The sequence below is a fragment of the Gadus macrocephalus genome, chromosome 1 (genome assembly GCF_031168955.1).
Source record: "Gadus macrocephalus chromosome 1, ASM3116895v1".
In the NCBI taxonomy this organism is placed as follows: domain Eukaryota; kingdom Metazoa; phylum Chordata; class Actinopteri; order Gadiformes; family Gadidae; genus Gadus; species Gadus macrocephalus.
The window spans coordinates 22,127,106-22,149,878 of record NC_082382.1 but is presented as its reverse complement, the minus strand read 5'-3'; the positions used below and the strand labels follow the sequence as shown (position 1 = coordinate 22,149,878).

General features: G+C 48.3%; 2 protein-coding genes and 1 long non-coding RNA gene across 14 annotated transcripts in view; 1 reads left to right on the top strand and 2 right to left on the bottom strand.

The window, feature by feature from the left end:
- Positions 1–3,026: 3,026 nt before the first annotated feature.
- On the bottom strand, positions 3,027–16,508 carry cxxc1a (CXXC finger protein 1a). 11 transcript variants are annotated; one of them, XR_009526851.1, is made up of 16 exons: positions 16,282–16,504; positions 15,938–16,044; positions 11,838–11,938; positions 10,977–11,110; positions 9,684–9,839; positions 9,149–9,307; positions 8,867–8,977; positions 8,160–8,434; positions 7,229–7,436; positions 7,002–7,112; positions 6,794–6,843; positions 6,429–6,525; positions 5,452–5,604; positions 4,406–4,554; positions 3,952–3,999; positions 3,027–3,893 (listed from the first exon to the last, which is right to left on the bottom strand). XR_009526851.1 is itself a non-coding variant. In XM_060058042.1 (15 exons), exons 1-14 carry the CDS (start codon positions 16,282–16,284, stop codon positions 4,408–4,410), a joined length of 1,809 nt encoding a protein of 602 aa, XP_059914025.1. In that variant the 5' UTR covers positions 16,285–16,506; the 3' UTR covers positions 3,027–3,999; positions 4,406–4,407. The 11 variants fall into 11 exon arrangements, 8 of the variants coding, with proteins under 8 accessions (XP_059914025.1, XP_059914002.1, XP_059914009.1 ...); XR_009526852.1 differs by lacking the exon at positions 3,952–3,999 and having other exon boundaries at positions 3,027–3,809; positions 3,846–3,893; XM_060058042.1 differs by having other exon boundaries at positions 3,027–3,999; positions 8,160–8,431; positions 16,282–16,506.
- A 1,111-nt stretch (positions 16,509–17,619) lies between these two features.
- LOC132462960 (uncharacterized) lies at positions 17,620–22,021 on the top strand. 2 transcript variants are annotated; one of them, XR_009526940.1, is made up of 4 exons: positions 17,620–17,837; positions 18,189–18,303; positions 18,472–18,621; positions 21,497–22,021. It is a non-coding gene; the product is annotated as an uncharacterized LOC132462960 (long non-coding RNA). The 2 variants fall into 2 exon arrangements; XR_009526939.1 differs by having other exon boundaries at positions 20,356–22,021.
- The window catches only part of fgd1 (FYVE, RhoGEF and PH domain containing 1), a 16,648-nt gene continuing 15,782 nt past the window's right edge, over positions 21,908–22,773 (bottom strand). Inside the window, 1 exon segment of the mRNA XM_060057907.1 lies at positions 21,908–22,773. This exon segment is cut by the window's right edge and continues 1,920 nt beyond it. The gene's annotated coding sequence lies outside the window, so the exon portion shown is untranslated.

Below are 22,773 nucleotides of genomic sequence, written 5' to 3'. Positions count from 1 at the left end.
CTAGCTGTGGTTAGTGCTCTAAATTCTGAGCGGTACTGAAAGCAGCTAGCTGTGGTTAGCACTCTAGCTTCTGAGCGGTACTGAAAGCAGCTAGCTGTGGTTAGCGGGTTAGCTTCTGAGCGGTACTGAACTCCTTTAATGAAAGCTTCTCTCCCCAAGGCCCTGAGGAGCAGGAGGAGCAGGAGGAGTGGGAGGAGCGGGAGGAGCGGGAGGAGCGGAGTCTGGCTTCAGCACCGGGGGGGAGCAAGCCCCCCCTCCGGCAGAGAGGAGGAGCAGAGAGGAGGAGCACGCCCCCCCTCCGACAGAGCGGAGGAGCAGAGAGGAGGAGTGGGGCTCCTGATTTGGACCTAGACCGGGTGGAGGAGGAGCAGAGTAGCCTGGGGCGAGGGGGGGAGGAGCGGGGGAGGGGGGGGAGAGCGAAGACAGGAAGGGGAGGGACCGACAGGAAGAAAGGACGACAAAGAGAGCGAGAAAGAAAGCACCTCCTACCGTCCCATCAGACGGCAGCTTTCTCCTTCCTCGGGCCGGTGGACAAGTCAGAGTTTAGCCAATCAGACGCCAGCATCACCTCAGTAGAAGTGGGGTCTGGGAGGGGGGAGGGTTCTTATAGTTCAAGAGCTGAGTTGGCATGGCAACACCCTGGCCCCTGGCGGGAGCCCCACCCACACAGGCTGAAACAAGATCTGATTGGCAGTCGGCTTAGGGGGCGGGACTTAGTCAGGGGACTGTCTCTCTAATTGGCTGGAAGAACAATCTTGTAGCTGACACCAAGATCTCCAGCAGAATATAGAGTAGGAGGGTGAGAGAGGAGGAGGAGGAGGAAGAGGGAGAGGGGGGAGGGGAGGAAGAGAGAGGAGGAGGAGAGAGAGGAGGAGGAAGAGGGAGGGGAGGAGGAGAGAGAGGAGGAGGAAGAGGGAGGGGAGGAGGAGAGAGGAGGAGGAAGAGGGAGGGGAGGAGGGGAGAGAGGAGGAGGAAGAGGGGGGGGGGGGGAGGAGGGAGAGGGGGGGGGGAGGAGGGAGAGAAGTAGGAGGAGGAGGGGGAAGAGGGAGGGGGGAGGAGTAGGAGGGAGATGATGAGGTAGTTGAGGAGAAGTGATGGTTGTAGCAGGTAGAGAAGGAGATCATGGAGCAGAAGGACTAGAGGTGTCCCGTGTCAGACAGCAGGAGGTGTCATCACCAAAACAAGGAGAATACTCCTGACTCCTCCTCACTTGGACCCTTCAAGGAGGAGGAGCCCGACTCCTTATCGCTATTACCACAGCATGAAACCTTTTAAAACAATATAGGCTCATGAAATTATGCAAGGATGGTGGGTTATGAGTAATAATTTGCTTGTGTCAGGTGTTTTTGATATTCTTGTTGATCCTAGAGGCGGACATTTGCTAAGGCCTCCTCTCTCGTCACCATGGCAACATATCAGCTGGAAGACCAGTTACCTAGCAACAGCCATATAGCAGTAGAGTGGAGACAACAAGTGCCTCATCAGCCCCTCCCTTCAGGGATCGAACCCGTGACACACACACACACACACACACACACACACACACACACACACACACACACACACACACACACACACACACACACACACACTGTATTTTAACGAGCCAGAATTTCAGATTCTTACATTTTATTTATCAGAGAAGTTAAAACCTGAACACCCTCAGACAGTTGGCAGACTAAATAAATAGCCAAGTAAATAGCAGTAAATAGTAATATGCTAAATATTTAGTTAGCTTCATCCTTATCTAGCTAAAAAGTTAGCCAGCTAAACACAGACAATAAAGCCAGTTAACCAGCGAGACCGTCACTTAACCAGCTAAACAGCTAGACGTAGCTGGGCCAAACTAACCTGGAGCAGGCTTAGAACCAACAACACCATCCCTACTCCCCACAGTCAGAGGGTTATAAACCACCTCCCACCTCACCTAGTGGAAGATCTAGGCCTTTCACTAGACTACACACAGACAGGCACACAGGCAGACAGACAGACTGGCAGACTGGTCTTCTGAACAGTGAACAGCCATACAGTAGCCATACGTTGTTTGTAAGCTTTAGAATGTGCTTTTGTCCCGATGTAAATACCAACCACAGATGTACAGCTTTCTACAACAAGATTTTGGCTTTAGGGATAATTTTGTTGGATGGTTTCTGATCGCTGAAGCCAGGGAGTTTTAAAATCACTGGGTATCAGATGACTTGCGATTATTATGGGATGTATACATTATTATTGAAAATGTTGATTGATATATGGAGATATAAAATACATTTAAAAAACAACTTGAAAGTGTCATGTGTCATGTTTTTGACAAGAAGGCAACTCACATTGTCAGGAACACAGTGAGACTGGAGGCACCTGACACTAGCAGGTCTGCGTATAGCAACTGGTCTACACCTGAGCACACCTGGAGCCAATTACTGATCAAGAGGATTAGATGAGCGCACTGCTCTCTCAGACCTCTAGGGGCAGCGGGCATCAGCAGCACAGAGGGGATTCACCACACAGGCTATGGGTATTTCGCATGAAAACCTTTCTTTATTTTAACGATCTCAAAAGGATCTATAGGTCATAGGATATAGGTCATTCAAAGATATAGGTAATTTCTGTGAATATTCGACTGACCGCTTTTATTTAAAAAGGTCCACTTATAAACAACTTTTCTGTGGATTACTGTAAATTAATTGTACAATTATAAATAATGTCATATCATTTTTATAAATAATTGTATATGAAAGATTCTTCTAAATTGTTGTATACTGAAGTTTTATTCTTAAACTAAAAGGGTGCTGTTATGGCCAGAACCATTTCTATACATAGAGATTAAGAGGTGAAGTTGAGATTTTATCCACATCGTGTAGCGTTTCATATCTGTGTAAAAATTAGCTATCATCCCTCCATCATTCTGTCTCTTCTCCATCCTTCTGTATCTCCTCAATCACCCTCCATCATTCCGTCTCTCCTCTCTCATTCCTCTATCCTTCTTTCACCATTTAGAAACGATCCCAAAATTAAGCAACTTAATCAACTTTTGATAAAATGTTGTAGTTTTAATAAGGGAACACAACATGAAATATCACCAAACAAATCAACATGACGTATAAAACACAACACACCACGAAACAGAGCTGGGCTCATGTGGAATAAAAGAGAGAAGTGACACAGAGAGGACGTCGACGTGGTCGTCATTACGGAAACGGGACATCTGTTTCCATGGCAACTATTTACAGCAATTTGGGAGAGACGAGCTGAACCTCATGTTTCTCTTCGGGTAAAGTGACACGCACTCACACACGCACGCATACACACACCCAGACGGTCAGGAATAGATACACACATACACACATACATACACAAATACACACACACACACAGACATACACACGCGGAACATAGGTCTATCTGTATCTAGTGGTCTCTAGTTGTCTCTAATGGATTCTAGTGGTCTCTAGTGGATTCTAGTGGTCTCTAGTGGACCGTAGGTCTATCTGTCTCTAGTGGATTCTAGTGGTCCCTAGTGGACCGTAGGTCTGTCTGTCTCTAATGGTCTCTAGTGGAGCCTAGGTCTATCTGTCTCTTGTGGTCTCCAGTGGTCCCTAGTGGAGCCAACGCCTATCTGTAGGTCTATCAGTAGGTCTATCTGTCTCTAGTGGTCCCTAGTGGACCATAGGTCTATCTGTAGGTCTATCTGTAGGTCTATCTGTAGGTCTATGTGTCTCTAGGGGATTCTAGTGGTCCCTAGTGGACCGTAGGTCTATCTGTAGGTCTATCTGTCTCTAGTGGTCCCTAGTGGACCATAGGTCTATCTGTAGGTCTATCTGTCTCTAGTGGTCCCTAGTCGACCGTAGGTCTATCTGTCTCTAGTGGTCCCTAGTGGAGCCCAGGTCTATCTGTAGGTCTATCTCTCTCTAGTGGTCTCCAGTGGTCCCTAGTGGAGCCCAGGTCTATCTGTAGGTCTATCTGTCTCTAGTGGTCCCTAGTGGAGCCTAGGTCTATCTGTAGGTCTATCTCTCTCTAGTGGTCTCCGGTGGTCCCTAGTGGAGCCCAGGTCTATCTGTAGGTCTATCTCTCTCTAGTGGTCTCCAGTGGTCCCTAGTGGAGCCCAGGTCTATCTGTAGGTCTATCTCTCTCTAGTGGTCTCCGGTGGTCCCTAGTGGAGCCCAGGTCTATCTGTAGGTCTATCTCTCTCTAGTGGTCTCCAGTGGTCCCTAGTGGAGCCCAGGTCTATCTGTAGGTCTATCTCTCTCTAGTGGTCTCCAGTGGTCCCTAGTGGAGCCCAGGTCTATCTGTAGGTCTATCTCTCTCTAGTGGTCTCCGGTGGTCCCTAGTGGAGCCCAGGTCTATCTGTAGGTCTATCTCTCTCTAGTGGTCTCCGGTGGTCCCTAGTGGAGCCCAGGTCTATCTGCAGGTCTATCTGTCCCTCGCCGATCGGAGGTCTGTGGTGACGGGGTCGTGTTGGATGGTTTGGTGCAGCATCAGAGCCAGCAGGCCGGCTCGGTTGGTCATCGCCGTCCTGAGGTTCCTCTCCTGCTCAAACAGCTCGTCCAGCTTATACCACTACGGAGAGAGAGAGAGAGAGAGAGAGAGAGAGAGAGAGAGAGAGAGAGAGAGAGAGAGAGAGAGAGGGGAAACACCAGAGACATCAACGTTACAAACACTGTTACAACACTAGAACTCTGCAGTGTGTTTGGATGGTGAAGCTAAAAAGTATCATCAACTTGGCATGGGTCGTAACCATGGGGATAACAAACCCCCCTCTTTCCTATTTTTTTTGGGATTACATCTGAATCAGTGGATCACAAAAAATATAATGAACAGATACCAATAATGTGGCTTTCTTTGCCACCACACTAATAAGAAGAATACTGATAATGCTGCTCATACTGACCACTCTTGACTCTCTCCAGGTCATGACTCACCACTCTTGACTCTCTCCAGGTCATGACTCACCACTCTGACTCTCTCCAGGTCATGACTCAGCACTCTGACTCCCACCAGGTCATGACTCAGCACTCTGACTCTCTCCAGGTCTCTGACCCTCTCCAGGTCATGACTCACCACTCTGACTCTCTCCAGGTCTCTGCCTCTCTCCAGGTCATGACTCATCACTCTGACTCTCTCCAGGTCTCTGACTCTCTCCAGGTCATGACTCATCACTCTGACTCTCTCCAGGTCTCTGACCCTCTCCAGGTCATGACTCATCACTCTGACTCTCTCCAGGTCTCTGACCCTCTCCAGGTCATGACTCACAACTCTGACCCTCTCCAGGTCATGACTCACCACTCTGACTCTCTCCAGGTCTCTGACCCTCTCCAGGTCATGACTCACCACTCTGACTCTCTCCAGGTCTCTGACCCTCTCCAGGTCATGACTCACAACTCTGACCCTCTCCAGGTCATGACTCACCACTCTGACTCTCTCCAGGTCTCTGACCCTCTCCAGGTCATGACTCACCACTCTGACTCTCTCCAGGTCCATCTCGGCTCTGCGGAGCTTCTCCCAGCAGTAATGTTTGTTGCACTTCCTCTTGGAGACGCGGCAGAACTCTCCGGTGGGCTGGAAGACGTCCTTCACCAGCGGGCAGCCGCACACCTCGTCCACCGACACCTGGACACACACTGGTACTGTACTACTGGTACCAGTAACACCTGGAACACACCATGGTACTGTACTACTGGTACCAGTAACACCTGGAACACACCATGGTACTGTACTACTGGTACCAGTAACACCTGGAACACACCATGGTACTGTACTACTGGTACCAGTAACACCTGGAACACACCATGGTACTGTACTACTGGTACCAGTAACACCTGGAACACACCATGGTACTGTACTACTGGTACCAGTAACACCTCGTCCACCGACACCTGAACACACCATGGTACGGTACTACTGGGACCAGTAACACCAGTAGCACCAGTAACACCTGGACCACACCATGGTACGGTACTTCTGGGACCAGTAACACCAGTGCCAACAATGGAGCTGCTCAGTACCACTGCAGTCTGCTACTGGTTCTACTGGGAGCTGCCCAGTCCCACTCCAGTCTGCTACTGGTTATACTGGGAGCTGCCCAGTACAGCCACATTGGTTATAGTGGGAGCTGCCCAGTCCCTCTCATTGGCCCCAGGTTTTACTGGGAGCTGCCCAGTCCCTCTCATTGGGCCCAGGTTTTACTGGGAGCTGCCCAGTCCCTCCCAGTCGGCCCTGGTCCTACTGGGAGCTGCCCAGTCCAACCCCAGTGGGCCCTGGTCTTACTGGGAGCTGGCCAGTCCCTCCCATTGGGCCCAGGTCTTACTGGAAGCTGGCCAGTCCCTCCCATTGGGCCCAGGTCTTACTGGGAGCTGCCCAGTCCCTCCCATTGGGCCCAGGTCCTACTGGGAGCTGCCCAGTCCCACCCCAGTGGGCTCTGGTTCTACTGGTACCTTGGGGTCCCGGGAGTGCTCGGGACACAGGACCTGCAGCCTCTTACAGTACGTCTTACTGTGGGGGTTGTAGACGTCACAGAACAGCCGGGTGGCCCTGCAACACACACACAGTACAGACACACACACACACACACACACACACACACACACACACACACACACACACACACACACACACACACAAACCCACAGGTACACGTTAGCACCCGCACGCACACACACAGACACACACACACGCAGGCACACAGATGTACATATAAATATCTATAAACATGTATAGATATAGGTAAATATATAAAGGTATAAGTATAGATATATGTATAGTAGATATAGAGGTAGAAGTACATGGACTAAAGACTTACCCTTCAATACGTGTCGGATACATGGAACCGAACGATGTCTGGCTCTCATACTGTGAACACACACATTGTATTATTACAACTTTCTTAGTGTTTGTTACATTAGCAAAGCATCTGTGTGTGTGTACCTTTGCAAAGCATCTCTTAAAGTCTGTGTGTGTGTGTGTGTGTGTGTGTGTGTGTGTGTGTGTGTGTGTGTGTGTGTGTGTACCTTAGCGTAGCATCGCTCCATGTGTCTCAGCGCCACCTTGGGTTGGACGGGATGACTGCAGGACACACAGAAGATCTGGAGGTCTGTGTCGTCCCCATCGCCCTCGGCAACCTGACGACCACACACACACACACACACAGACACACACACACACAGGGAGGCCAGTAGTAGGTCAGTAGCAGAATAGGACAGTAGGACAGTAGGACAGGATGACAGTAGGACAGTACCTCCTCGTCCTGCTGCACCAGCTGTCTCTTGGCCGTGGAGATGATGTCCTCCAGCTCCAGGAAGCGTCTCTCCATCTGGGAGAGGCGGAGCCTGGCCTGCTGCTGCTCTTTCCTGATTCGCTCCAGCTGCTTCCTGCCGCGCTCCTCGGCCACACACGGACCCTGCTGCCACTGCTGGATCCGCTGGGGCAGGATCTCATAGATACGACTGGAGAGAGAGAGAGAGAGAGGGGGAGAGAGGGAGGGAGGGAGAGAGAGGGAGAGAGAGCGGGGGGGGGGAGAGAGAGGGAGAGAGAGAGAGAGGAAGGGAGAGAGAGAGAGGAAGGGAGAGAGAGAGAGGGAGGGAGGGAGGGAGAGGGAGAGAGAGAGAGAGAGAGAGAGAGAGAGAGAGAGGGAGGGAGGGAGAGGGAGAGAGAGAGAGAGAGAGAGAGAGAGGAAGGGAGAGAGAGAGAGCGAGAGAGAGGGGGAGGGGGAGAGAGAGAGGGGGAGGGGGAGAGAGAGAGAGAGAGAGGGAGAGAGAGGGAGAGAGAGGGAGAGAGGGGGAGGGGGAGAGAGAGAGGGGGAGAGAGAGAGAGAGAGAGAGAGAGGAAGGGAGAGAGAGAGAGGGAGGGAGGGAGAGGGAGAGAGAGAGGGGGAGAGAGAGAGAGAGAGAAGGAGAGAGAGAGAGAGAGAGAGAGAGAGAGAGAGAGAGAGAGAGAGAGAGAGAGAGAGGGGGGGGGGGGAGAGACATAGGATTTTACGACCAGTGTAGCAATGAAATACATTTTCTTCTGTCTGGGTCTGGGTCTGGGTTTGGCTCTAGGTCTGGGTCTGGGGGGGTCTGGGTCTGGGTCTGATTCTAGGTCTGGGTCTGGTTCTGGGTCTGGGTCTGGGTCCTGGGTCTGGGTCTTCTGGATCACTCCATAATCAGCCATCAGAGTCAGAGACTCACTTGGCTGCCAGCTTCATGCCACAGTCCTCTGAGCAGTACTTGGATCCACTTCTGGCTGATTCAACGCAGCCGGGGCCCAGGCACTGGTGGGCCCCCCCAGCCACCTCCTGCTGAGGCCCGTCGCCTCCTCGCTCGCCTCCTCTCTCTCCTCCTCTCTCTCCTCCTCTCTCTCCTCCTCGCTCTCCTCGCTCTCCTCCTCTCTCGCTGAGACGGACACGTTCACGGTGACGCTGCTTGGGTTTGTGGCGGCGAGGTTTGAACTCAGAGAGAGACTTCTGGAGAGAGGAGAGGAGAGGAGAGAGGAGAGAGGAGAGAGGAGAGAGGAGAGAGGAGAGAGGAGAGGAGAGGTGGAGAGGGGAGGAGAGACGAAAGGAGGAAAGAGGCGAGAGGGGAGAGGAGAGGAGAGGAGAAAGGAGAGAGGAGAGGAGAGGAGAGAGGAGAGGAGAGAGGGGAGAGGAGAGGAGAGGAGAAAGGAGAGAGGAGAGGAGAGGAGAGAGGAGAGGAGAGAGGAGAGCAGAGGAGAGAGGGGAGAGGAGAGGAGAGGAGAGGAGAGGAGAGGAGAGGAGAGAGGAGAGGAGAGAGGAGAGGAAAGAGGAGAGAGGGGAGGAGGAGAGAGGAGAGTGATACAACAAACAAAATATAGATCCAAATCTGCGTGCCTGCATGTGTATGTGTGTGTGTGTGTGTGTGGGGGTGTGTGTGTCTACCTTCTTCTCTGTCTTCCTCTCTTTCCTCTTGACGTGTTTCACTCTGACAGCCGTCTTCCTCTTCCTCACGGCAGGGTCGGAATCTCCTTCCTCTTCCTCAGTCTGCCACACCTGAGGAAAAGATGTATGTATATATATATATATATGTGTATATACATATGTATATATATATATATATATATATATATATATATATATATCTGTCTTTATATACCCCCACAAACACACACATACACACAAACACATACAAAAAGACACAAAGGCCCACACACCAACACATACCAGGTGGTTGTAGCCAGCCGCCTGGTACTGCTGGTAGAGCTCCAATTCGCTCTCGCTGAATCCATCGTCGTCTTCCGACAGATGCCCCACCCCCTTCCGCTGGAGGCCCCGCCCCCGGCCCCCGCCCCCAGCCTCTTCATCCTTCACACGCAGCATCTTCTGCTCAACGACAACAAACAACAATATTAAGAACGTGCCACTCACGGGGTCCCTCACCCTCATCAGAGTGTTCTTCACTAACGGGACCCTCACCCTCACCCTCACACTCATCAGAGTGTTCTTCACTAACTGGGACCCTCACCCTCGTTAACGGGGACCCTCACCCTCACACTCGTTAAGGAGGACCCTCACCCTGACACTCGTTAACGGGGACCCTCACCCTCACACTCGTTAACGGGGACCCTCACCCTCGTTAACGGGGACCCTCACCCTCACACTCGTTAACGGGGACCCTCACCCTCACACTCGTTAACGTGGACCCTCACCCTCGTTAACGTGGACCCTCACCCTGACACTCGTTAACGTGGACCCTCACCCTCGCCCGGACCTCACACTGCCGGAGGCGGCACTTCTGCCGGATGCGGTTCGGGCCGCCGAACTTCTTCATGTCTTTGCAGAAGTCACAGAGCGAGCAGTCCTCCGTCCGCAGGCACGCCTCGCACTCACCGCACATCCGGGCCGAGCGCTTCACCTGCAACACAGCGGACCGCCTCAACACACAGAGCACCACCACACAGTGCCTTTACACGCAGAGCACCACAACACAGAGCGGACCGCCTTAACACACAGAGCACCACAACACAGCGGACCGCCTCAACACACAGAGCACCACAACACAGCGGACCGCCTCAACACACAGAGCACCACAACACAGCGGACCGCCTCAACACACAGAGCACCACAACACAGAGCGGACCGCCTTAACACACAGAGCACCACAACACAGCGGACCGCCTTAACACACAGAGCACCACAACACAGCGGACCGCCTCAACACACAGAGCACCACAACACAGCGGACCGCCTTAACACACAGAGCACCACCACACAGAGGACCGCCTCAACACACAGAGCACCACAACACAGAGCGGACCGCCTTAACACACAGAGCACCACCACACAGAGGACCGCCTCAACACACAGAGCACCACAACACAGAGCGGACCGCCTCAACACACAGAGCACCACAACACAGAGCGGACCGCCTTAACACACAGAGCACCACAACACAGCGGACCGCCTTAACACACAGAGCACCACAACACAGCGGACGGCCTCAACACACAGAGCACCGCAACACAGCGGACCGCCTCAACACACAGAGCACCACAACACAGCGGACCGCCTCAACACACAGAGCACCACAACACAGCGGACCGCCTCAACACACAGAGCACCACAACACAGCGGACCGCCTTAACACACAGAGCACCACCACACAGAGGACCGCCTCAACACACAGAGCACCACAACACAGCGGACCGCCTTAACACACAGAGCACCACCACACAGAGGACCGCCTCAACACACAGAGCACCACAACACAGCGGACCGCCTTAACACACAGAGCACCACAACACAGCGGACCGCCTCAACACACAGAGCACCACAACACAGCGGACCGCCTTAACACACAGAGCACCACAACACAGAGGACCGCCTTAACACACAGAGCACCGCAACACAGCGGACCGCCTTAACACACAGAGCACCACAACACAGCGGACCGCCTCAACACACAGAGCAGGAGATGCTGCCATCACTTCCCCTTGTTAGGAGGACACATAAATATTCAGGAAGAGACATAATTGAAGGAACTGATGATTACCTGTGAGCCCCGCCTCCTGTCCACCCTGGAGGAGGAGCCATGTTCCGGATCCTCCCGCAGCTTCTTGGGCCGGAACTTGATCTCCAGCCGACCGTCGCTACCTGCCTCACAGACAGCACCGGGGCTAGCCTGGGCTATCATTAGCATGCTAGTTACAGAGCTAGCATGGGCTATTATTAGCATGCTGATTAAAGAGCTAGCCTGGGCTATCAATAGCAATGCTGATTAAAGAGCTAGCCTGGGCTATCATTAGCATGCTAGTTACAGAGCTAGCATGGGCTATTATTAGCATGCTGATTAAAGAGCTAGCCTGGGCTATCATTAGCAATACTGATTAAAGAGCTAGCCTGGGCTATCATTAACAATTCTTAAAACAGTTCTAGCCTTGGCTATCATTAGCAATACTAATTACAGGGCTAGCTTGGGCTATCTTTAACAATGCTGATAACATAGCTGGGTTTGGCTATCATTAGCAATGCCAATAAAAGAGCAAGCAATGGCTACATTGTTATTAATGCCAACAACAGACCTAGCTAGGACAATATTATTATCAATTGTCAGCTCCAAGCTGATAATTGAGAGATGGTCTTCACAGAGCTATCTGTAGCCACATCGACGTCAGGAGGCATATGATAACATAATGAGTATCCATCTCTTTCTTCTACATCGCAGCACTGGAAGCTGTTTGCTCGTTGGATTATCGTGTTTACTCAAAGGATCCGTGGACTAGTTATAGTAGTCACTAATACTAGAGTAGTGACTGGTTATAGTACTCACTAGTCACATACGCATACATATAGTGGTGAATAGTAGTTATAGTAGTGACTACTAGTTATAGTAGTCACTACTAGTCAGTCCTACCTCTGCAGCTCTGGCAGAACCACTCGGTGATGCTCTTGGCGGTTTTCTCAGAGACGCCGACACATCCTCCGTGGAACCATTCATTACAGCGCTCGCAGCCGCTGGGGACAGACAGGTAGACAGACAGACAGGTAGACACACAGACAGGCATGAGAGAACCATTCATTACAGCGCTGACAGCCGCTGGGGACAGACAGGTAGACACACAGACAGGCATGAGGACAGGAAAGATGCAGAGAGACAGGGTGTTTAAAGTGATGATGAAGGTGTTGGCCAGGTTAGGATACAGGTATTTAAGTGAGATGCAGATGTTTTAACAGACACTAGTGATCACCATATTTTGAAGGTCTTATAGATGTTTTGAAATGTGATGATACTGATATTTGAAAGGTTAAACAGATGTTTTAAAGATGATACAGATGTTTGACAGGTAAAATATACACAGATGTGTAAAAGTTTATACAGATATTTTTAAAGGTTGAGGTACAGTTGTTTGAAAGGTGAAGAAACACATGTTTTAAAGATAAGGATACAAAACTATTAAAGGTGTGATACAGAGATTTAAGGGGAGATAAAGGTGATTGGAGGGGAGATCCAGATGTTTTAAGAGGAAATCCAGATGTTTGAAGGGGAGATACAGATGTTTTAAGGGGAGATACAGATGTTTTAAAGGAGATACAGATGCTTTAAGGGGAGATACAGATGTTTTAAGGGGAGATACAGATGTTTTAAAGGAGATACAGATGCCTTAAGGGGAGATACAGGGGAGATACAGATGTTTTAAGGGGGGAAACAGATGTTTTAAGGGGAGACAGATGATTTGAGGGGAGATCCAGATATTTTATGAGGAAATCCAGATGTTTGAAGGGGAGATACAGATGTTTTAAGGGGAGATACAGATGTTTAAAAGGAGATACAGATGCTTTAAGGGGAGATACAGATGTATTAAGGGGGAGATACAGATGTTTTAAAGGAGATATGCTTTAAGGGGAGATACAGGGGAGATACAGATGTTTTAAGGGGGAGATACAGGTGTTTTAAAGGAGATACAGATGCTTTAAAGGAGATACAGATGTTTTAAAGGAGATACAGATGCTTTAAAGGAGATACAGATGCTTTAAGGGGAGATACAGATGTTTTAAGGGGGAGATACAGATGCTTTAAAGGAGATACAGATGCTTTAAGGGGAGATACAGGGGAGATACAGATGTTTTAAGGGGGAGACACAGATGTTTTAAAGGAGATACAGGTGCTTTAAAGGACATATGCTTTAAGGGGAGATACAGATGTTTTAAGGGGAGATACAGATGTTTTAAGGGGGAGATACAGATGTTTTAAAGGAGATATGCTTTAAGGGGAGATACAGGGGAGATACAGGTGTTTTAAGGGGGAGATACAGGTGTTTTAAGGGGGAGATACAGGTGTTTTAAGGGGAGATACAGGTGTTTTAAGGGGGAGATACAGGTGTTTTAAAGGAGATACAGATGCTTTAAAGGAGATACAGATGTTTTAAAGGAGATACAGATGCTTTAAAGGAGATACAGATGCTTTAAGGGGATACAGATGTTTTAAGGGGGAGATACAGATGCTTTAAAGGAGATACAGATGCTTGAAAGGAGATACAGATGCTTTAAAGGAGATACAGATGCTTTAAGGGGAGATACAGGGGAGATACAGATGTTTTAAGGGGGAGACACAGATGTTTTAAAGGAGATACAGGTGCTTTAAAGGACATATGCTTTAAGTGGAGATACAGATGTTTTAAGGGGGAGATACAGATGCTTTAGAGGACATACAGACGCTTGTCTTACATCATAAAACAGTTGATGTCGGGTCTCCTGCAGATGCAGTAGACAGGTTTGTTTTAAAGGCACCCAGTGCAACTTTATGTAAACATTCAATGAAAAATAAACATTCAATTTCTAGTCTTTTTTACACGTAGTAAGTTTCAATAACTCCATACCATTACATATCGACATTCAAGGAGCAAAGATGAGACGTCGTTGTGTGGTGAGAACTGATAGAAAATCGTAAACAACAACAATCGCCGGTGGGGAGAAGCCATTTTTCCATTGACTGGAAACCTGCTTTATTTATTGTAGGTTACAAAAAATAAAGAAAATGGCGGCATTGTTGTTGTTATCGATTTTGTATCAGTTCTCACCACACAACGACGTCTCATCTTTGCTGCTTAAATGTCGGTATGTAATGGTATGGAGTTATTGAAACTTACTACGTGTAAAAAAGACTAGAAATTGAATGTTTATTTTTAAGCCTCGAAAGTTGCACTGGGTGCCTTTAAAGGAGATATGCTTTAAGGGGAGATACAGGGGAGATACAGATGTTTTAAGGGGGAGATACAGGTGTTTTAAGCGGGAGATACAGTTGTTTTAAAGGAGATACAGATGCTTTAAAGGAGATACAGATGCTTTAAAGGAGATACAGATGTTTTAAAGGAGATACAGATGCTTTAAAGGAGATACAGATGCTTTAAGGGGAGATACAGATGTTTTAAAGGAGATACAGATGCTTTAAAGGAGATACAGATGCTTTAAAGGAGATACAGATGTTTTAAAGGAGATACAGATGCCTTAAGGGGAGATACAGATGCCTTAAGGGGAGATACAGGGGAGATACAGATGGAGATACAGATGCCTTAAGGGGAGATACAGATGCCTTAAGGGGAGATACAGGGGAGATACAGATGTTTTAAGGGGGGACAGATGATTTGAGGGGAGATCCAGATATTTTATGAGGAAATCCAGATGTTTGAAGGGGAGATACAGATGTTTGAAGGGGAGATACAGATGTTTAAAAGGAGATACAGATGCTTTAAGGGGAGATACAGGTGATTGGAGGGGAGATCCAGATGTTTTAAGAGGAAATCCAGATGTTTGAAGGGGAGATACAGATGTTTTAAGGGGAGATACAGATGTTTTAAAGGAGATACAGATGCTTTAAGGGGAGATACAGATGTTTTAAGGGGAGATACAGATGTTTTAAAGGAGATACAGATGCCTTAAGGGGAGATACAGGGGAGATACAGATGTTTTAAGGGGGGAAACAGATGTTTTAAGGGGAGACAGATGATTTGAGGGGAGATCCAGATATTTTATGAGGAAATCCAGATGTTTGAAGGGGAGATACAGATGTTTTAAGGGGAGATACAGATGTTTAAAAGGAGATACAGATGCTTTAAGGGGAGATACAGATGTTTTAAGGGGGAGATACAGATGTTTTAAAGGAGATATGCTTTAAGGGGAGATACAGGGGAGATACAGATGTTTTAAGGGGGAGATACAGGTGTTTTAAGCGGGAGATACAGATGCTTTAAAGGAGATACAGATGTTTTAAAGGAGATACAGATGCTTTAAAGGAGATAAAGATGTTTTAAAGGAGATACAGATGCTTTAAAGGAGATACAGATGCTTTAAGGGGAGATACAGATGTTTTAAGGGGGAGATACAGATGCTTTAAAGGAGATACAGATGCTTTAAATGAGACACAGATGCTTTAAAGGAGATACAGATGCTTTAAGGGGAGATACAGGGAGATACAGATGTTTTAAGGGGGAGACACAGATGTTTTAAAGGAGATACAGGTGCTTTAAAGGACATATGCTTTAAGGGGAGATACAGATGTTTTAAGGGGAGATACAGATGTTTTAAGGGGGAGATACAGATGTTTTAAAGGAGATATGCTTTAAGGGGAGATACAGGGGAGATACAGATGTTTTAAGGGGGAGATACAGGTGTTTTAAGGGGGAGATACAGGTGTTTTAAAGGAGATACAGATGCTTTAAAGGAGATACAGATGTTTTAAAGGAGATACAGATGCTTTAAAGGAGATACAGATGCTTTAAGGGGATACAGATGTTTTAAGGGGGAGATACAGATGCTTTAAAGGAGATACAGATGCTTTAAAGGAGATACATATGCTTTAAGGGGAGATACAGGGGAGATACAGATGTTTTAAGGGGGAGACACAGATGTTTTAAAGGAGATACAGGTGCTTTAAAGGACATATGCTTTAAGTGGAGATACAGATGTTTTAAGGGGGAGATACAGATGCTTTAGAGGACATACAGACGCTTGTCTTACATCATAAAACAGTTGATGTCGGGTCTCCTGCAGATGCAGTAGACAGGAGCGCTAGGGATCCCCATGGCAACGACCCCCTCCTCATCTTCACCCCGAGGACCGCACTCCTGATGGACAGGTGCAAAGAGAGACAGACAGACAGGGAGACAGGCAGACAAAGAGACAGATGCTGAAGAGGAAAACGATCTATTTACAGACAGACAGACAGATGACGAATCAATACTCTGTTGTTTATCCACTGCCTGTTTTTGCGCGTGTTTATTTAGTCGCTGTTTTTGCGCGTGTTTATTTAGTCGCTGCATCCCAAGGCTCGCTCCCGCAGTGCGCGCTCATCCTCCACTCACCATGCGCGTCGCCGCGGACACGTCTCGTCCCAAAGCGTCCAGAGGATGGCGGATAACGGGTCTCGGTCCGCCTCGGTGCTGCCGATATCCAGTCCGATAAAACCCGCACGACCACTGCGCACCGCCCGGTACCGGCCTCTCAAACAGCGCAAAGCCCGCTTTGTCTCCGCTCTTCCTCTGTCAACAACATGGAGCCGAGGAGGACCGCAGCGCTGAGACACACTGCTCCCTGGTGGACGGTCAGCAAACTGCACACAGTTACTTGTACTGGACAATTAAGGGATCTATCTATCTTTATTACTATCCATCTTTCTATCAATCTCTATCGATCTATCAATCTATCGATCTATCTCTATATCTCTCTATCCCTCTATCCCACCATCCATCCATGCATCCATCCGTCCATCCATCTATCCATCTGTTTATCTGTTTATCTGTTTATCTGTTTATCTCTCTCTCTCTCTCTCTCTCTCTCTCTCTCTCTCTCTCTCTCTCTCTCTCTCTCTCTCTCTGCCTCTCTCTCTCTCTCTCTCTCTCTCTCTCTCTCTCTCTCTCTCTCTCTCTCTCTCTCTCTCTCTCTCTCTCTCTCTCTCTCTCTCTCTCTCTCTCCTCTCTCTCTCTCTCTCTCTCTCTCTCTCTCTCTCTTCTCTCTCTCTCTCTCTCTCTCTCTCTCTCTCTCTCTCTCTCTCTCTCTCTCAAGGTATATATTGAGAGAGAGAGAGATATAGGTCAGGTATATAGTATAATATATAATATAAGTATAAATAAAAATTACAAAAATTACAGTATCTCGTATAAACATAAATTAAAGATACACTCTAAATACACAGTATTTACATTATGGAAGATGTGTGCAATAGTGCAATTGTTGTGTGAAAAGGGAGTCCTCTCTCTCTCTCTACACTAAAAGACAGAAGATACTACTAGTTTACTACAGTATGTGACCACCAGTACTACTAAATATACTTTTAGTTCTACTGCGAGTGTGTGAAAGACCTTTTGCCCTTACTGCACCTCACTGAATTCAAACTGCATCCTAACTGCACAATTCAAGCTTATATGCAAATCTTTCATTATTTGATAGAATATTATACACCTTTATATCATTTTATATACTTCTTTAAATTTCACTTTTTACCTGTTAATACATTATGCCTCATTGAGTTGTCTCATTTGAAAACTTAGAGTGGCAGTTCTCCGCCAGCATGGGGCGCCGCGTTGCCGCTCGGCCAGACCTGGCCGAGCGGCAACGCGGCGCCCCTTTGTGGTGGTTCTCCGCCAGCAAGGGGCGCCGCATTGCGCTCGGCCAGACCCGGCCGCTCGGCCAGATACGGGGCCGCACAGATCTGATCTCCAGTGAGCGGTTGAAGTATCACCGCGCCTTCCCTGACGGCTGCTCTGCTGCCTCTCGCTGTTTCTTTAGAATACCAAATGTTCTTATTCGTAGTGTTTCTATAGCCTAGTGTTTTATTGCTATTATTAGTGACGGTATTATCAGTTGAAGTCCGAGCAACGGTTAACTTCACTGCTCACTAGTGGACAGAAAGGAATGGAAGGTATTTCAGTTTTCAGTACTATCTTTCTACGTATTAAGTATTCGAGTTCTGTCTTCATAATCATTAAGTGTTTATTAAGTGTTCTAGTTCTGTCTTATTATGTAACTGTTTTAGTTTTATTATATAAGTATTAAGTATTGAAGTTCTATTATGTACATGTGTTCCTTACTTAAGATTATAAATTCTAGGTTATCCTATCTGTCTGTCTGTCTGTCTGTCTGTCTGTCTGTCTGTCTGTCTGTCTGTCTGTCTGTCTGTCTGTCTGTCTGTCTGTCTGTCTGTCTGTGTCTGTCTGTCTGTCTGTCTGTCTGTCTGTCTGTCTGTCTGTCTGTCTGTCTGATTGATTGACAGGATGGAGAATGACTCTATGCCAAAAGACTGTGACATAACCCTGGCGGGGCTAAAATTAGGTTGAACCAATCCGAATGCATCTGCAACCAACCAACTGCCACTGGTGATACGGAGGGTAAGATTCACACACACACACACACACACACACACACACACACACACACACACACACACACACACACACACACACACACATACACAAATACACGTACACACACACACCTGCCGGCATGCACACAACCTCAACTCTCTCTCTCTCTCCCTTCATCCTCCTCTTCTTCAGACACGCACGCTGACCCTCCTCCTCCCATCCCCGGAAACAACCTGTTCTCTGCAAGCCCCGCCCCCTCTCTGACTTATCCCGCCCCCTTCAGGGCAGACCACGCCCCTTTCAGGGCTGACCCCGCCACTATCAAGGCGGCGGCTGGCGATGGTGAGAACACAAACACACACTCAAATAATCACACACACACACACACACACACACACACACACACACACACACATACACACACACACACACACACACACACACACACACACACAGTAATCCCACATTAGTACTTAGTTGATCTTAAGTGAAGTAAAATATGTACATATATCAATATATAGAGATATAAAGAGATATATGTTTTAATGACTTATATGACTTATACACAGACGGAAAGATACTGTATACTGTATATCTATATGTATGTTTATATATTATTTTGTCTTAAGCAACACATTCCTAAAGTGCAGCTGAAGACACACGGACAGACAGACGTTATAAGACTCACTGCCTTCAGAGAATCTTATCTAGAGACACCAGCCCTCTCTTAAGGGCTGATTATGGTCCCACGTTCACGCAACGCCAGGAGGTTATGGACCCCTTACATCCTTGCGGACGCAAGGAGCGTCCGCAAGGATGTAAGGGGTCCATAACCTCAGCGCAAGGGCCGGACGTGCGCCTCCCAAAAATGTTACCCTTCCGTTGAGGCGACCCAGCAGCAAGGGCTGTGATTGGTCCGCTCACTAAAACCCGACGCAGAACCATAAAGGTTCACGACTGCATCGAAGTGTCTGCGTGGTCCTTGCGTTGCATGAATGTGGGACCATAATCAGCCCTTTAGTGTCTCCCCCTCTCGCTCTTAGACTCTCCCACTATCTCTTAGTCTCTCCCTCTTTCCCCTCTCATTTAGTCTTTCCTCATATCCCTCTCTCTCTTAGTTTCTCCCCCTCTCTCTCCCCCTCTCTCTATGCCTCTCCCTCTCCCTTAGTCTCTCTCTTAGTTTCTCCCCCTCTCTCTCCATCCCCCTTAGTGTCTGCCTTAGTCTCTCCCCCTCTCAGTCTCTTTCCCCCTCTCCCGTAGTCTCTCTCTCTCTAACCATGTCTCTATGTCTCTCTCCCAGACCTCTCTCTCTCTCTCTGACCCTGTCTCTTGTCTCTCTCCCAGACCTCTCTCTTTAACCCTGTCTCTATGTCTCTCTCCCAGACCTCTCTCACTCTAACCCTGTCTCTATGTCTCTCTCCTAGACCTCTGTCTCGTTCTCTAACCCTGTCTCTATGTCTCTCTCCCAGACCTCTCTCTCTCTAACCCTGTCTCTATGTCTCTCTCCCAGACCTCTCTCTCTCTAACCCTGTCTCTATGTCTCTCTACCAGACCTCTCTCTCTCTAACCCTGTCTCTATGTCTCTCTCCCAGGCCTCTCTCACTCTAACCCTGTCTCTATGTCTCCCTCCTAGACCTGTCTGGTTCTCTAACCCTGTCTCTATGTCTCTCTCCCAGACCTCTCTCTCTCTAACCCTGTCTCTATGTCTCTCTCCAGACCTCTCTCTCTCTAACCCTGTCTCTATGTCTCTCTACCAGACCTCTCTCTCTTTAACCCTGTCTCTATGTCTCTCTACCAGACCTCTCTCTCTCTAACCCTGTCTCTATGTCTCCCTCCTAGACCTCTGTCTGGTTCTCTAACCCTGTCTCTATGTCTCTCTCCCAGACCTCTCTCTCTCTAACCCTGTCTCTATGTCTCTCTCCCAGACCTCTCTCTCTCTAACCCTGTCTCTATGTCTCTCTACCAGACCTCTCTCTCTTTAACCCTGTCTCTATGTCTCTCTACCAGACCTCTCTCTCTCTAACCCTGTCTCTATGTCTCTCTCACTCTAACCCTGTCTCTATGTCTCTCTCCCAGACCTCTGTCTCCGTTGTGTTCTGTCCTGTCTCTACTGTGAGCTCTTCTCCTTGTGCTCCACCCTGGGGGCGTGTCTTACCTGCCCAGGGGCGGGGCCACCTGCTGCTGTGACACCATTTGCTGCTGCTGCTCCAGTGGGGAGGCGGAGGGCGTGTTCTATGGGGAGGAGGCGTGTCAGGCCCTGGCGGATTGTGGGATAGTGGAGGACTGCTGCTCCTCGACCGACCTCCTGGACTTCAGCCTCGAGTGTTGCTCCTTCTTCTTCCCTTCCTAGACCACGACCTCATCACCATGACCTCATCAGCATTACCTCATCACCATGACCTCATCACTGTGATATTACCATGACATCATCATGACCTCATCACCACGACATCATGGTAGAAGATCTTCTCCTTAAGAACTCCTTCTATCAGATAAAGAGCCAACAATCAGGTAGCACCTCTATAAAGAGCCAGCCAATCAGGAGGCATCCCTATCTGGGAGCATTTCATTTAATGATCCTGTCCGGACAGAAAGAGAATTTCAACAAATATTTAACTTGAGAAGTATGAGAGGTACTTCCGATAGAAGGACTTCTGATAGAAGGACTTCCGATAGAAAGACTTCAGATAGAAGGACTTCCGACAGACGGACTTTCAATAGAAGACTTCCGACAGAGGGACTTCAATAGAAGGACTTCCGACAGAAGGACTTCCGATAGAGGGACTTCCGACAGAAAGACTTCCGATAGAAAGACTTCGATAGAGGGACAGCCGGACTTCCAATAGAGGGACTTCCGACAGAAGGACTTCCGATAGAGGGACTTCCGACAGAAGGACTTCCGATAGAGGGACTTCCGACAGAAGGACTTCCGATAGAGGGACTTCCGACAGAAGGACTTCCGATAGAGGGACTTCCGACAGAAGGACTTCCGATAGAGGGACTTCCGACAGAAGGACTTCCGATAGAGGGACTTCCGACAGAAGGACTTCCGATAGAAGGACTTCCGACAGAAGGACTTCCAATAGAGGGACTTCTGACAGAAGGGCTTCCGATAGAGGGACTTCCGACAGAAGGACTTCCGATAGAGGGACTTCCGATAGAAGAACTTCTGATGGGACTTCCGATAGATGGACTTCTCATGTTCTTGTTCTTCCAGCTCCGCAGACCTTTAACTGGCGGACTGGCTCGTAGGACGGAAGAGGCGCTACAACTCATGTCCCTCTCTCATCGTCGTGGAACAGACCAGGGAGGTCTAAGAGAACATACAAAGAAATGTGATCTCTGCATTCACCCATCTCCAGCAGCACGAGGAGCAGTGGGCGGCCACGGTGCCTTGGCCAAGGGCACGGGCGGGAGGACCGATCGAACATGGACGAGGGAGGAAACCAGGATCTCACTCTGTGAGGTAGCAGTGCTAAGCTAGTGCTAGTGCTAAGCTAAGTTAAGCTGAGTGCTTACCACTGTGCCATAACCCGACGCATAATGAAAACAGCCATCCCAATTACGCTACACGTTATAATTTCTCCGCTCTTGCTGGAATCAGACATGAACCATAACCGCATCAAGGTGTTTTTTTTCATTTCCTTTTATTTTCAACCTCATAAACACTTTTTCACAGAATGTTTTGATGGAAATAAAAACATGGATACAATGTCATGTTGTGGCCTGCCACACAGCAATATACTCTGTTCATAACCATCATTAAGTGCAGCAGTATATTCATTCAATCACCATCATAAATACGGCTGTGAACTCAATCAATAACCATCAATGACTACGGCTGTGTACACAATCAATAACCATCAATAGCTTAAAGACACAGCTCCACAGAATAGAGCCGCTGGGGTAACCCTGGCAACCTAGCACCAGTTACCGTGGTACCCTAGGGCAAGTCCCCCTGGTAGCTTACAACGGGTAACTGTGGTGATCGGGGTGGGTTACCATGGTAACCCAGGGCAAGTTACCCCAGTTACCTAGAGTTGGTTACCGAGGTTACCTAGGGTGGGTTACTGTGGTAACCTAAGAGGGGTTACCGTGGTAACCTAGGGCAAGTTATTGTTATAACATAGGGTAAGTCACCGGGTAGCCAAGGGTGAGTTACTGTAATAACCTAGTGCAGGTTACCGTGGTAACGGTAACCTGCGTGGTCCAATAGAAAGACAGACAGGAAAGTGGTTCCCGTATGATGGAGACCGCACAGCCAAGGTACCGTGTGATTGGTCCAGGTATAGGTGATGAACTCTACCCCTTAATACTGTACTGTGGTATAAATATTCTCTCCATTGTAAAATCTTCTTCTCTATGGACTACAAAAACAGCTTCACAATTTAATCTGTGTCTAAATGACACAAATTCAAAATATTCACCACAATGATCTTGGACAGTCAACATCTCCATGTAATTTAATAATTCTTAATTCATCATTAATTCATC

Bases quoted from the DNA above. Each gene is read 5' to 3' on its own strand.
- cxxc1a (XM_060058019.1), bottom strand. The intron at 9,840-10,976 runs GTAATCATCAGT...GCTGTGTTGCAG, and splicing joins ACAGGAGGCGGGGCTCACAG to GTGAAGCGCTCGGCCCGGAT. The intron at 6,844-7,001 runs GTACACACACAC...GTGTGTTCACAG, and splicing joins TGGAGCGATGCTACGCTAAG to TATGAGAGCCAGACATCGTT.